This window comes from Bufo bufo, chromosome 1 (genome assembly GCF_905171765.1).
Source record: "Bufo bufo chromosome 1, aBufBuf1.1, whole genome shotgun sequence".
Lineage (NCBI taxonomy): Eukaryota > Metazoa > Chordata > Amphibia > Anura > Bufonidae > Bufo > Bufo bufo.
Window position 1 is genome coordinate 370,770,282 of NC_053389.1, and position 14,678 is coordinate 370,784,959.

At 42.7% G+C, this 14,678-nt stretch overlaps 1 protein-coding gene across 1 annotated transcript in view; it reads left to right on the plus strand.

Moving 5' to 3' along the window:
• The window catches only part of TENM2 (teneurin transmembrane protein 2), a 3,383,593-nt gene that overhangs the window by 2,624,949 nt on the left and 743,966 nt on the right, over window positions 1-14,678 (plus strand). The window contains exon 15 of the mRNA XM_040404927.1: window positions 14,071-14,190. Within this exon, the coding sequence (XP_040260861.1) occupies window positions 14,071-14,190 (120 nt within the window). The remainder of the gene's footprint in view (window positions 1-14,070; window positions 14,191-14,678) is intronic.

Here is a 14,678-nt window from a genome sequence, read left to right on the forward strand (position 1 = left end):
GCTACACAGAGTGACAAACGCTATTGGAACAAATAATTTCAACTGGTGTGATATACCAGTTTCCCCCCAAATGAACTGATTGAGGCGGTGGTGTTATATACCAATAAAATACTTTCTATATAGTGCATTAGGGTAGTGCAGCATTTGTTTGCGGTTCTGCTGCGCTACCGCAGCTACACAGATGGACAAACGCTATTGGAACAATTAATTTCAATTGGTGTGATATACCAGTTTACCCCCAAAAAAACTGATTGAGGCAGTGGTGTGATATACAGTGGGGGAAATAATTATTTGACCCCTCACTGATTTTGTAAGTTTGTCCAATGACAAAGAAATGAAAAGTCTCAGAACAGTATCATTTCAATGGTAGGTTTATTGTAACAGTGGCAGATAGCACATCAAAAGGAAAATCGAAAAAAAAAACTTTAAATAAAAGATAGCAACTGATTTGCATTTCATTGAGTGAAATAAGTATTTGAACCCCTACCAACCATTAAGAGTTCTGGCTCCCACAGAGTGGTTAGACACTTCTACTCAATTAGTCACCCTCATTAAGGACACCTGTCTTAACTAGTCACCTGTATAAAAGACACCTGTCCACAGAATCAATCAATCAAGCAGACTCCAAACTCTCCAACATGGGAAAGACCAAAGAGCTGTCCAAGGATGTCAGAGACAAAATTGTAGACCTGCACAAGGCTGGAATGGGCTACAAAACCATTAGCAAGAAGCTGGGAGAGAAGGTGACAACTGTTGGTGCGATTGTTCGAAAATGGAAGGAGCACAAAATGACCATCAATCGACCTCGCTCTGGGGCTCCACGCAAGATCTCACCTCGTGGGGTGTCAATGGTTCTGAGAAAGGTGAAAAAGCATCCTAGAACTACACGGGAGGAGTTAGTTAATGACCTCAAATTAGCAGGGACCACAGTCACCAAGAAAACCATTGGAAACACATTACACCGCAATGGATTAAAATCCTGCAGGGCTCGCAAGGTCCCCCTGCTCAGGAAGGCACATGTGCAGGCCCGTCTGAAGTTTGCCAATGAACACCTGAATGATTCAGAGAGTGACTGGGAGAAGGTGCTGTGGTCTGATGAGACCAAAATAGAGCTCTTTGGCATTAACTCAACTCGCTGTGTTTGGAGGAAGAAAAATGCTGCCTATGACCCCCAAAACACCGTCCCCACCGTCAAGCATGGGGGTGGAAACATTTTGCTTTGGGGGTGTTTTTCTGCTAAGGGCACAGGACAACTTATTCGCATAAACGGGAAAATGGACGGAGCCATGTATCGTGAAATCCTGAGCGACAACCTCCTTCCCTCTGCCAGGAAACTGAAAATGGGTCGTGGATGGGTGTTCCAGCACGACAATGACCCAAAACATACAGCAAAGGCAACAAAGGAGTGGCTCAAGAAGAAGCACATTAAGGTCATGGAGTGGCCTAGTCAGTCTCCGGACCTTAATCCAATCGAAAACCTATGGAGGGAGCTCAAGCTCAGAGTTGCACAGAGACAGCCTCGAAACCTTAGGGATTTAGAGATGATCTGCAAAGAGGAGTGGACCAACATTCCTCCTAAAATGTGCGCAAACTTGGTCATCAATTACAAGAAACGTTTGACCTCTGTGCTTGCAAACAAGGGTTTTTCCACCAAGTATTAAGTCTTTTTTTGTTAGAGGGTTCAAATACTTATTTCACTCAATGAAATGCAAATCAGTTGCTATCTTTTATTTAAAGTTATTTTTTCGATTTTCCTTTTGATGTGCTATCTGCCACTGTTACAATAAACCTACCATTGAAATGATACTGTTCTGAGACTTTTCATTTCTTTGTCATTGGACAAACTTACAAAATCAGTGAGGGGTCAAATAATTATTTCCCCCACTGTACCTATAATATACTTTCTATATAGTGCATTTGCATAGTGCAGCATTTGTTTGCAGTTCTGCTGCATTACCGCAGCTACACAGAGTGACAAACGCTATTGGAACAAATAATTTCAACTGGTGTGATATACCAGTTTCCCCCACCCAAAAAAATTACTAAGACAGGGGTGTGATATTCCTATAAAATACTTTCTATATAGTGCATTTTGGTAGTGTAGCATTTGTTTGTGGTTCTGTTGCATTTCCGCAGCTACCCGGAGTGACAAACGCTATTGGAACAAATATTTTCAACTGCTGTGATATATCAGTTGCCCCTTCCAAAATACTGATTGAGGCAGGGGTGTGTTATATCTATTATATACTTTGTTTATAGTGCATTTGTGTTGTGCAGCATTTGTTTGTGGTTCTGCTGCGTTACTGCAGCTACACATAGTGACAAACGCTATTGGAACAAATAATTTCAACTGGTGTGATATACCAGTTTCCCCCCCAAAAAAAACAGATTGAGGCAGTGGTGTGATATACCTATAATATACTTTCTATATATTGAATTTGGGTAGTGCAGCATTTGTTTGCGGTTCTGCTACGCTACCGCAGCTACACAGAGTGACAAACGCTATTGGAACAAATAATTTCAACTAGTGTGATATACCAGTTCCCCCCCCCAAAAATGATTGAGGTGGGGGTGTAATATACCAATAATATACTTTATATATAGTGCATTTGGGTAGTGCAGCATTTGTTTGCGGTTCTACTGTGCTACCGCAGCTACACAGAGTGACAAACGCTATTGGAACAAATAATTTCAACTGGTGTGATATACCATTTGCCCCCTCCAAAAAAATTATTGAAGCAGGGGTTTGATATGCTATTAATATACTTTCTATATAGTGCATTTAGGTAGTAGAGCATTTGTTTGCGTTTCTGCTGCTTTACCGCAGCTTCACAGAGTGACAAACGCTATTGGAACAAATAATTTCAACTGGTGTGATATACCAGTTTCCCCTTCAAAAAAATTACTAAGGCAGGGGTGTGATATACCAATAATATACTTGCTCTAATGTGCATTTGGGGAGTGCAGCATTTGTTAGCAGTTCTGCTGCCTTACCGCAGCTACACAGAGTGACAAACGCTATTGGAACAAATAATTTCAACTGCTGTGATATACCAGTTGCCCCCCAAAAAAACTGATTGAGACAGTTGTGTGATATTCCTATAATATACTTTCTATATAGTGTATTTTGGTAGTTTAGCATTTGTTTGTGGTTCTGATGCATTACCGCAGCTACTTAGAGTGACAAACGCTATTGGAACAAATAATTTCAAGTGGTGTGACATACCAGTTGCCCCCCCCAAAAAAAATTGATTGAGGCAGGGTTGTGATACACCCTTAATATACTTTCTATAATGTGCATTTGGTTACTGCAGGATTTGTTTGTGGTTCTGCTGCGTTACTGCAACTACACAGAGTGACAAACGCCAGAAATATACTTCTTTAATGACTTTTGGGTAGTGCAGCATCTGCTTGCAGTTCTACTTCGTTACCGCAGCTACACAGAGTGACAAATGCTATTGGAACAACTAATTTCAACTGATGTGATATACCAGATGCCCACCAAAAAAATCGGATTGAGGCAGGGGTGTGATATACTAATAATATACTTCCTATATAGTGCATTTCTGTAGTGCAGCATTTGTTTGCAGTTCTGCTGCATTACCGCAGCTACACAGAGTGAAAATCGCTATTGGAAAAAATAATTTCAATACGTGCCATATACCGGTTGCCTCCCAAAAAAACTGACTGAGGCAGGGGTGTGATATACCTATAATATACTTTCTATACATTTTATTTGGGTAGTGCAGCATTTGTGTGCGGTTCTGCTGCGTTACTGCAGCTACACAGATGGACAAACGCTATTGGTACAAAATATTTCAACTGGTGTGATATACCAGTTGCCCCCCCAAATTTTTTTATTGAGGCAGGGGTGTGATATACCTTCTTCCAAAATACTGCTCTTCTATAGTGACTTAGTCACAGGGTCATTTTGAAAATGGCAGATGAAGAGGCAGGCCATTCCACAGGGGTGGTAGGGGTCAGGCAGGTGCACCAGGCTATAGCCTAAGTAGGAAGTTGCAGAAGGTGCGTGTGATTACATCAAAGGAAGCACCAGAGTTGGTTGAGTGGCCCACTAAGCCTTCCTTTTCTGCACCTTCCTCATCCTCTCTATCTGCACCCTCTTCACTCTCTTCTGTGTGCACACCCAAAAACACCAACAGTATAAATAAATATCCCTCCCCTCCAGGCATGGGATTCAGCCAGTTCCCTCACATTCTCCAGATCAGTTTTTTAAAATTACAGCGATAGTTTACTGTAGCTCCTTAGGCTTTTTAAAAGTTGGGTGGTATGTGTGTAGTGTATATATTGTGTATTTATGTATCTGTATCATGTATATTGTGTATTCATGTGTGTTGCAAATATATGGTATATGTAAATGTGAACATGTGTCGTGACGCTGCGTGTCCACTGTTGAGTAGGGTACCCGTTGTTAAAAATTTGAATTCCATCCCTGCTCCCCTCCCTTCAGCCACTCCAATATACAGTCCCATGTAAATAACATCACTCCCTAACCTAAGCAGGGAGGTGGTGTAAGAAAGGAGACCTACAACTCCCAGCATTACTCAAGCTCTCACACTGAATATATCCCTTCACTTATCTCTCCTCTAGTCATTTAAGTCATCACAGTGTCTTCTTCACTAGTTCTCCTCTTCACAGCTGAGCTGAGTTCCACCCCCTCCCACACTGATCACATGATGGTGACATCATCACAGATCCATCTCCACCACAGAGCTCTGCCTCTAGCACAGATCACCTGACTGTGATGTTATCACAGGTCTTTCAGCTCCTGCAGTGCATCCTGATGAGTAGTCACCAGGGGCATTGCTAGGGTCTCAAAACATCTGGGGCCCAGCAGCACACTCCTCCCATGTAGATCTTCTCTGTCATCATCTTCTCTACTTGGTTTGTACAACTTCTTTAAGCTGTGCCTTGTCTCTGCAGAGTGTGACACACAGACATCATAGCTTTCTCACATCATCATCATCTCTCAACCTGGAGTCCCCACAGTGTTATCCTGCTGGTGGAAATGCCCCCAATTAGTAATACTGCACCCTACAGTACCCCAACCATGATAACGTTCCCCAAGAGTGCCACCATTAGTAGAAGAGCACTCCAGTATTAATAACCCCCCCCCCCACAGACCTCCCAGTAGAAATAAGGCCCCCCATAGTGCTCTTTGTAAAATAAGGCAGAGCTGTAAGTCCCTCCAGTTGAGCCCCCAGTAGTAATAAGGATGCCAATAATGTCTCCTGGATTTGCAGTGCCCCCTGTAGTTATATTCCTCCCTCCACCATGCAGTCCCATATAAATAACATCACACCATTTCTCCTGCCCACTCCAAAATGCAGTCCTATGTAAACAACATCACTCCCCTACCCATCAGCCCCTCCAACATACAGTCCCATGTAAATTACACTATTTCCCTCCTCCCTCCACCATAGAGTCCCATGTAAATAGTATCCCTATCTACAGCCCCCTCCAATATACAGTCCCATGTAAATAATATCCCTATCTACAGCCTACTCCAAAATAACATCACCTCCTCCCCAGCCGCCTTCAACATGCATGTTGACCCATGTAAACATTACCCCCTCAACATTCAGTCCCATATTAGTAACATCATTCCCCTCACCAACCACCTTCAACATACAGTTCCATGTAAATAACATTGCCCCCTCAACATTCAATCCCATGTAAATAACATCCCTCCCTCCCTCCCTCAGACCTCTGTAACATTCAGTCCCATGTAAATAACATCACTCCCTCCCACAGCCGCCATCAACATACAGTCCCATATAACTAACATCACTGTCTCCCCCAGCCCCCTCCAACATGCAGTCCCAGGTAAATAACATCACTCCCTACTACAGGCACTATCAACATACACTCACCTAAAGAATTATTAGGAACACCTGTTCTATTTCTCATTAATGCGATTATCTAGTCAACCAATCACATGGCAGTTGCTTCAATGCATTTAGGGGTGTGGTCCTGGTCAAGACAATCTCCTGAACTCCAAACTGAATGTCAGAATGGGAAAGAAAGGTGATTTAAGCCATTTTGAGCGTGGCATGGTTGTTGGTGCCAGACGGGCCGGTCTGAGTATTTCACAATCTGCTCAGTTACTGGGATTTTCACGCACAACCATTTCTAGGGTTTACAAAGAATGGTGTGAAAAGGGAAAAACATCCAGTATGCGGCAGTCCTGTGGGAAAAAATGCCTTGTGGATGCTAGAGGTCAGAGGAGAATGGGCCGACTGATTCAAGCTGATAGAAGAGCAAGGTTGACTGAAATAACCACTCGTTACAATCGAGGTATGCAGCAAAGTATTTGTGAAGCCACAACACGCACAACCTTGAGGCAGATGGGCTACAACAGCAGAAGACCCCACAGGGTACCACTCATCTCCACTACAAGTAGGAAAAAGAGACTACAATTTGCACGAGCTCACCAAAATTGGAATGTTGAAGACTGGAAAAATGTTGCCTGGTCTGATGAGTCTCGATTTCTGTTAAGACATTCAAATGGTAGAGTCCGAATTTGGCGTAAACAGAATGAGAACATGTATCCATCATGCCTTGTTACCACTGTGCAGGCTGGTGGTGGTGGTGTAATGGTGTGGGGGATGTTTTCTGGGCACACTTTAGGCCCCTTAGTGCCAATTGGCCATCGTTTAAATGCCACGGGCTACCTGAGCATTGTTTCTGACCATGTCCATCCCTTCATGACCACCGTGTACCCATCCTCTGATGGCTACTTCCAGCAGGATAATGCACCATGTCACAAAGCTTGAATCATTTCAAATTGGTTTCTTGAACATGACAATGAGTTCACTGTACTAAAATGGCCCCCACAGTCACCAGATCTCAACCCAATAGAGCATCTTTGGGATGTGGTGGAACGGGAGCTTCGTGCCCTGGATGTGCATCCCTCAAATCTCCATCAACTGCAAGATGCTATCCTATCAATATGGGCCAACTTTTCTAAAGAATGCCATCAGCACCTTGTTGAATCAATGCCACGTAGAATTAAGGCAGTTCTGAAGGCAAAAGGGGGTCCAACACCGTATTAGTATGGTGTTCCTAATAATTCTTTAGGTGAGTGTATAGTCCCATGCAAAGAACATGACCCCCACCCCAGCCACTTTAAACACACAGTTCCATGTAAATCACATCCCTCCCTTCAGCCCTAACATACTGTACAGTCCCAGTTAAATAACCGCAACTCCCAGAATTGCTCTGCCTCTCCCTTCACTTACCTCTCCTCATGTAGCAGACCTCACCACAGCTTCTTCCCCCAGGACTTCTCCTCTTCATTGCCTTCCTGTCCTGCACTGGTCACATGATGGTGACATCGCAGGTCCTATTCAACCGCGGTCTGTTTTACTGGTCACATGACCTGTGATGTCATCTTCCAGTGCATTAGATTAAATTGTATTGCCGTCCTGAGGACAGAAATACAGTTGCATCTAGCTGGTGGGCAGGACATTCGGGCCTGGGACAAAACATCAGAGGCCCAGGCCCCGAATGTTTTAACCCTTTAAGGATCCTGCCATATTTCACCTTAAGGACCAGGCCATTTTTTGCAAATCTGACATGTGTCACTTTATGTATTGATAACTTTGAAACGCTTTTACTTATCCAGGCAATTCTGAGATTGTTTTCTCGTCACTTATTGTACTTCATGACAGTGGTAAAATTTAGTCAAACATTTTTTTATTTATAAAAAATATCAAATTTAACAAAAATGTTGAAAAATTCACAAATTTTCAAATTTCTATTTCTCTACTTTTATAATAGATAGTAATACCTCCAAAAATAGTTATTACTTTACATTCCCCATATGTCTTCTTCATGTTTGGATCATTTTGTAAATTACATTTTATTTTTTGGGGACGTTAGAAAGCTTAGAAGTTTAGAAGCAAATCTTGACATTTTTAAGAACATTTCCATAATCCACTTTTTAAGGACCAGTTCAGGTCTGAAGTCACTTTGTGAGGCTTACATAATAGAAACCACCCAAAAATGACCCCATTTTAGAAACTACACCCCTCAAGGTATTCAAAACTAATTTTACAAACTTTGTTAACCCTTTAGGTGTTCCACAAGAATTCATGGAAAATTGAGATGAAATTTCAGAATTTCACTTTTTTGGCAGATTTTCCATTTTAATTATTTTTTTTCCACTAAGGCCTCATGCACAGGACCGTTTTTTTTTTTTTGCGGTCTGTAAAAACGGGTTCCATAGTTCCGTGATCCGTGTCCGTTTTTTCTTCAGTGGGTCTTCCTTGATTTTTGGAGGATCAACGGACATGAAGGAAAGTTAAAAAAAAGTCGTTTTGGTGTCCGCCTGGCTGTGCGGAGCCAAACGGATCCGTCCTGACTTACAATGCAAGTCAATGGGGACGGATCCGTTTGACGTTGACACAGTATGGTGCAATTGCAAACGGATCCGTCCCCCATTGACTTTCAATGTAAAGTCAGGAGTCCCTATTATACCATCGGATCTGAGTTTTCTCCAATCCGATGGTATATTTTAACTTGAAGCGTCCCCATCACCATGGGAACACCTCTATGTTAAAATATACCATCGGATTTGAGTTATATTGTGAAAACTCATATCCGACAGTATATTCTAACACAGAGGCATTCCCATAGTGATGGGGACGCTTCAAGTTAGAATATACTAAGAACTGTGTACATGACTGCTTCCTGCTGCCTGGCAGCACCCGATCTCTTACAGGGGGCTGTGATCCGCACAATTAACCCCTCAGGTGCCGCACCTGAGGGGTTAATTGTGCGTATCATACGCCCCCTGTAAGAGATCAGGTGCTGCCAGGCAGGAGGGGGCAGACCCACCTTCCGCCCCAGTTTTAAATTCATTGGTGGCCAGTGCGGCCCCCCCTCCCCTCCCTCCCCTGTATTACATTCATTGGTGGCCAGTGCGGCCTCCCCTCTTCCCCCCTCCTAATTAAAACCCCCCCCCATCATTGGTGGCAGCGGAGAGTTCCGATCGGAGTCCCAGTTTAATCGCTGGGACTCCGATCGGTAACCATGGCAACCAGGACGCTACTGCAGTCCTGGCTGCCATGGTTACTTAGCAATTTTAGAAGCATTATACTTACCTGTGCTGTCTGTGACCAGCCGGGCGCTCCTCCTACTGGTAAGTGAAAGGTCTGTGTGGCGCATTGCTTATAGCACAGACCTGTCACTTACCAGTAGGAGGAGCGCCCGGCCGGTCACAGACAGTGCAGGTAAGTATAATGCTTCTAAAATTGCTAAGTAACCATGGCAGCCAGGACTGCAGTAGCGTCCTGGTTGCCATGGTTACCGATCGGAGTCCCAGCGATTAAACTGGGACTCCGATCGGAACTCTCCGCTGCCACCAATGATGGGGGGAGAGGGGAGGCCGCACTTGCCACCAATGAATTTAATACAGGGGAGGGAGGGGGGCCGCACTGGCCACCAATGAATGTAATACAGGGGAGGGAGGGAGGGAGGGGGGGCCGCACTGGCCACCAATGAATGTAATACAGGGGAGGGAGGGGGGCCGCACTGGCCACCAATGAATATAATACTGGGGAGGGAGGGGGGGCCGCACTGGCCACCAATGAATTTAAAACTGGGGAGGAAGGGGGGTCTGCCCACTCCTGCCTGGCAGCACATGATCTCTTACAGGGGGCTATGATACGCACAATTAACCCCTTAGGTGCGGCACCTGAGGGGTTAATTGTGCGGATCACAGCCCCCTGTAAGAGATCGGGTGCTGCCAGGCAGCAGGGGGCAGTCATGTACACAGTTCTTAGTATATTCTAACTTGAAGCGTCCCCATCACTATGGGAACGCCTCTGTGTTACAATATACTGTCGGATCTGAGTTTTCACGAAGTGAAAACTCAGATCTGAAAAAGCTTTTATACAGACGGATCTGCGGATCCGTCTGTGTGAAAGTAGCCTACAGACACGGATCACGGACGCGGATGACAATCTTGTGTGCATCCGTGTTTTTTCACGGACCCATTGACTTGAATGGGTCCCCGTGACCCGTTGTCCGTGAAAAAAATAGGACAGGTTATTTATTTTGGACGGACAGGAAACACGGATCACGGACACGGATGAACAACGGTGCATTTTCCGAGTTTTCAACGGACCCATTGAAAGTCAATGGGTCCGCAGAAAATCACGGAAAACTGAACAACGGACACGGATACACACAACGGTCGTGTGCATGAGGCCTAACAAAGCAAGGGTTAACAGCCAAACAAAACTCAATATTTATTTTCCTGATTCTGTAGTTTACAGAAACACCCCAAATGTGGTCGTAGACTGCTGTACGGACACACTGTATTGAGCAGAAGGAAAAGAACGTAATATGGTTTTTGGAAAGCAGATTTTTCAATGGGATAATTTTAAACTGCCATGTCACATTTGAAGACTCCCTGATGCACCCCTAGAGTAGAAACTCCCAAAAAGTGACCCCATTTTAGAAACTACACCCCTCAAGGTATACAAAAATGATTTTACAAACTTTGGTAACCTTTTAGGTGTTCCACAAGAATGAATGAAACATACAGATAAAGTTTCAGAATTTCACTTTTCTGGCAGATTTTTCATTTTTATCCATTTTTTCCAGTTACAAAGCAAGGATAAACAGCCAAACAAAACTCAATATTTATGGCCCTGATTCAGTAGTTTACATAAACACCCCATATGTGGTCGTAAACTGCTGTACGAGCACACAGCATTGTGCAGAAGGAAAGGAATGCCATATGGGTTTTGGAAGGCAGATTTTGCTGGACTGGTTTTTTGACACCATGTCCCATTTGAAGCCCCCATGATGGTTCCCTAGAGTAGAAACTCTAAAAAAGTGACCCCATTTTGGAAACTACGGGATAAGGTGGCAGTTTTGTTGGTACTATTTTAGGTTACATGTGATATTTGTTTGCTATATATTACACTTTTTGTGAGGCAAGGTAACATAAAATAGCTGTTTTGGCACCATTTTTATTTTTTGTTATTTACACTGTTCATCTGAAAGGTTAGATCATGTGGTAATTTTATAGAGCAGGTTGTTACAGATGCAACAATACTAAATATGTTTGTTAAATTTTTACATAATAAAGCATTTTTGAAAAAAAACAAACAATTTTTTTAGTGTCTCCACATTCTGAAAGCAGTATTCTCTTATTTATTTTTTGGATGACTGTCTTGTGTAGGGGCTAATTTTTTTCTGGATGAGATGACAGTTTAATTGGTACTATTTCAGGGTGTTTATGACTTTTTGATCGCTTTCTATTACACTTTTTGTGATGTAAGGTGACAAAAAAGGCTTTTTTGACACTTTTTTTTTTTTACGGTATTCACCTGAGAGGATAGGTCATGTGATATTTTTATAGAGCAGGTTTTTACGGATGCAGCGATACCTAATATGTGTACCTTTTTATTTATGTAAGTTTTATTTTTTAAACAAAAAAAATAAATCATGTTTTAAGTGTCTCCATAGTCTGAGAGCCATAGTTTTTTCAGTTTTGTGGGCGATTGTCTTAAGTAGGGTATCATTTTTGCAGGATAAGATAATTGTTTTATTGGAACTACAGTGCCTTGCAAAAGTATTCACCCCCTTGACTTTTTTTAGTATTTTGGTGCCTCACAACCTGTAATTAACATGGATTGTTTGAGGATTTGCATAATTTAATTTACAGAACAAGCCCACACCCTTGAAAAATTTTTTTATTTTTTTATTGAGAAGAAAATAACAAATAGGACAAAATAGCAAAAAAAGTTAATGTGCATAACTATTCACCGCCTTAAATGTAATACTTTGTAGAGCCACCTTGCCACATCTTACCACTGGGATTTTTGCCCATTCCTCCTTGCAGAACTGCTCCAGCTCCTTCAAGTTGGCTGGTTTGTGCTTGTGAGCAGCAATCTTTAAGTCTGAACACAGATTTTCTATTGGATTGAGATCTGGGCTTTTACTAGGCCATTCCAACACATTAACATGTTTCCCCTTAAACCACTTAAGTGCTGCTTTAGCAGTGTGTTTGGGGTCATTGTCCTGATGGAAGGTGAACCTCCGTCCTAGCCTCAAATCACGCACAGAGTGGTACAGGTTTTGCTCAAGAATATCCCTGTATTTAGCACCATCCATCTTTCCCTTAACTCTGACCAGTTTCCCAGTCCCGGCTGCTGAAAAACATCATCACAGCATGATGCTGCCACCACCATGTTTCACTGTGGGGTTGGTGCTCTTTGGGTGATGTGATGTGTTCGGTTTGCGCCAGACATAGCATTTTCTTTGATGTCTGAAAAGTTCAATTTTAGTCTCATCAGACCAGAGCACCTTCCTCCATACATTTTGGGAGTCTCCCACATGCCTTTTCGTAAACTCACAACGTGCCTTTTTGTTTTTAGCTGAAAGTAATGGCTTTCTTCTGGCCACTCTGCCATAAAGCCCAACTCTATGGAGTGTACGGCTTATTGTCGCCCTATGTACAGATACTCCAGCCTCTGCTGTGGAACTTTGCAGCTCCTCCAAGGTTTTCTTTGGTCTCTGTGCTGCTTCTCTGATTAATGCCCTCCTTGCCCGGTCTGTGAGTTTTGGTGGGCGGCCGTCTCTTGGCAGATTTGCAATTGTGCCATGTTCTTCCCATTTGGTTATGATAGATTTGATGGTGCTCATGGGGATCATCAAAGATTTGGATAATTTTTTATAACCTAACCCTGACTTGTACTTCTCAACAACATTGTCCCTTACTTGTTTGGAGAGTTCCTTGGTCTTCATGGCAGTGTTTGGTTAGTGATGCCTCTTGCTTAGGTGTTGCAGCTTTTAGGGCCTTTCAAAAAGGAGTGTATATGTAATGACAGATCATCTGACACTTAGATTGCACACAGGTGGACATCATTTCACTAATTATGTGACTTCTGAAGGTAATTTGCTGCACCAGAGCTTTTTTTTAGGCTTCCTAACAAAGGGGTGAATACATAAGCATATGCCAATTTTCTGTTTTCTAGTTTTAAACAATACTTTTATTTATATATTTTTCCCATTTTACTTCACCAACTTAGACTATTGTATTCAGATCCATCACATAAAATTCAGATTAACAAAACATTGAACTTAAAGGGTTTCTACCACTTCGTTTTCACATAATTAGCTTTCAGACACTAGCGATCCGCTAGTGTCTGCTCTACCAAACAATCCTAATATAATAGCTTTTGGGGCAGCCGTTTCGCTTAAAAAATAACTTATATTTATATGCTAATGAACCTCTAGGTGCTATGGGGGCGTCATTAGCACCTAGAGGCTCGGTCTACCTTCACAAAATGCCGCCGCCCAGCGCGTCCCTCCAGCCCGCCCATCTCCTCCGGAATGCGATCCTCCCTGTGAGCGTATGTGTTCGGCGCATGCGCAGTGAATGTCTGACCGCTTTCTGCACAGACATCTCCACTGCGCCTGTTCCTCGGAGCACTATGACGTCATCGGTGCAGGCGCAGTGGAGATGTCTGAGCAGGGAAGCGGTCAGACATTCACTGCGCCGAATACATACGCTCACAGGGAGGATCGCATTCCGGAGGAGATGGGCGGGCTGGAGGGACGCGCTGGGCGGCGGCATTTTGTGAAGGTAGAACGAGCCTCTAGGTGCTAATGACGCCCCCATAGCACCTAGAGGTTCATTAGCATATCAATATAAGTTCTTTTTTAAGCGAAACGGCTGCCCCAAAAGCTATTATATTAGGATTGTTTGGTAGAACATTTTATATTACAAGACTGGAAAATATTGTGGAATTACAGAAAGTAGCCATTTTCGATACTATACATGCATAATGTAAACTGAAACATGTCCTTAGAAAAATATTTTTTTCCTTTGTTGTCTTTCTTTGCCAGCTGGTAAGCTATAATTAGGTGTGTTGGGTTTCCGTTGCACTGCATTATTTTCTCCAGCACTTTGACAAATTCTGTGACATCTCAGTTATGAATGAGACCAAATCTTCATCTTGCTGTATTTGTATGCTGTTCTTTTCTCTCATTTTACTTTTCTTACCAATCAATTATCAATTTTTCCAGCCTTGTTTCATTAATAAGAGGACAAGTCATGACCGGAGATGGAACCCCTCTGGTTGGAGTCAATGTGTCTTTTGTAAAATATCCAAAGTATGGTTATACTATAACACGCCAGGATGGCACGTAAGTAGCATACATTTTTGCGACTTTATGTTGTGGTACCCAGGCAGCTAGGGCCAGAAGGGACTTGAATCGTGACAGCTTGTTTAGTTTGGATATTACAGGATGTTGCAGTTAGACTGGGGCAGGGCTACAGCTAAATTATACACAAACTTTTACTATGTAATGCTTTGACTGTGGGCCACAATAGTGTATAGTGTGGCTGTGCTCATTCTGTTGTATACAGTATGTAAACATACAAACCAAAAGTCACCGTCCAAAAAAATCCAAGAGTATGAGCCTATACAGTTTTTATTTGAGTACATGTTTAAAAAACTGGAGATCGGCACTAAAAGAGCTAACAGATTGAACAAAACACAATTCTTGGATTTAGTAGTACATGCCATGTGACTTTTGCCAAACAAGAAATGTGGCTGCCTGTCATCTTCTCTACTTTCATAATAATGACACTTATAATTCACAAAAAAATATAGATTCTGTTAAATCAGCTA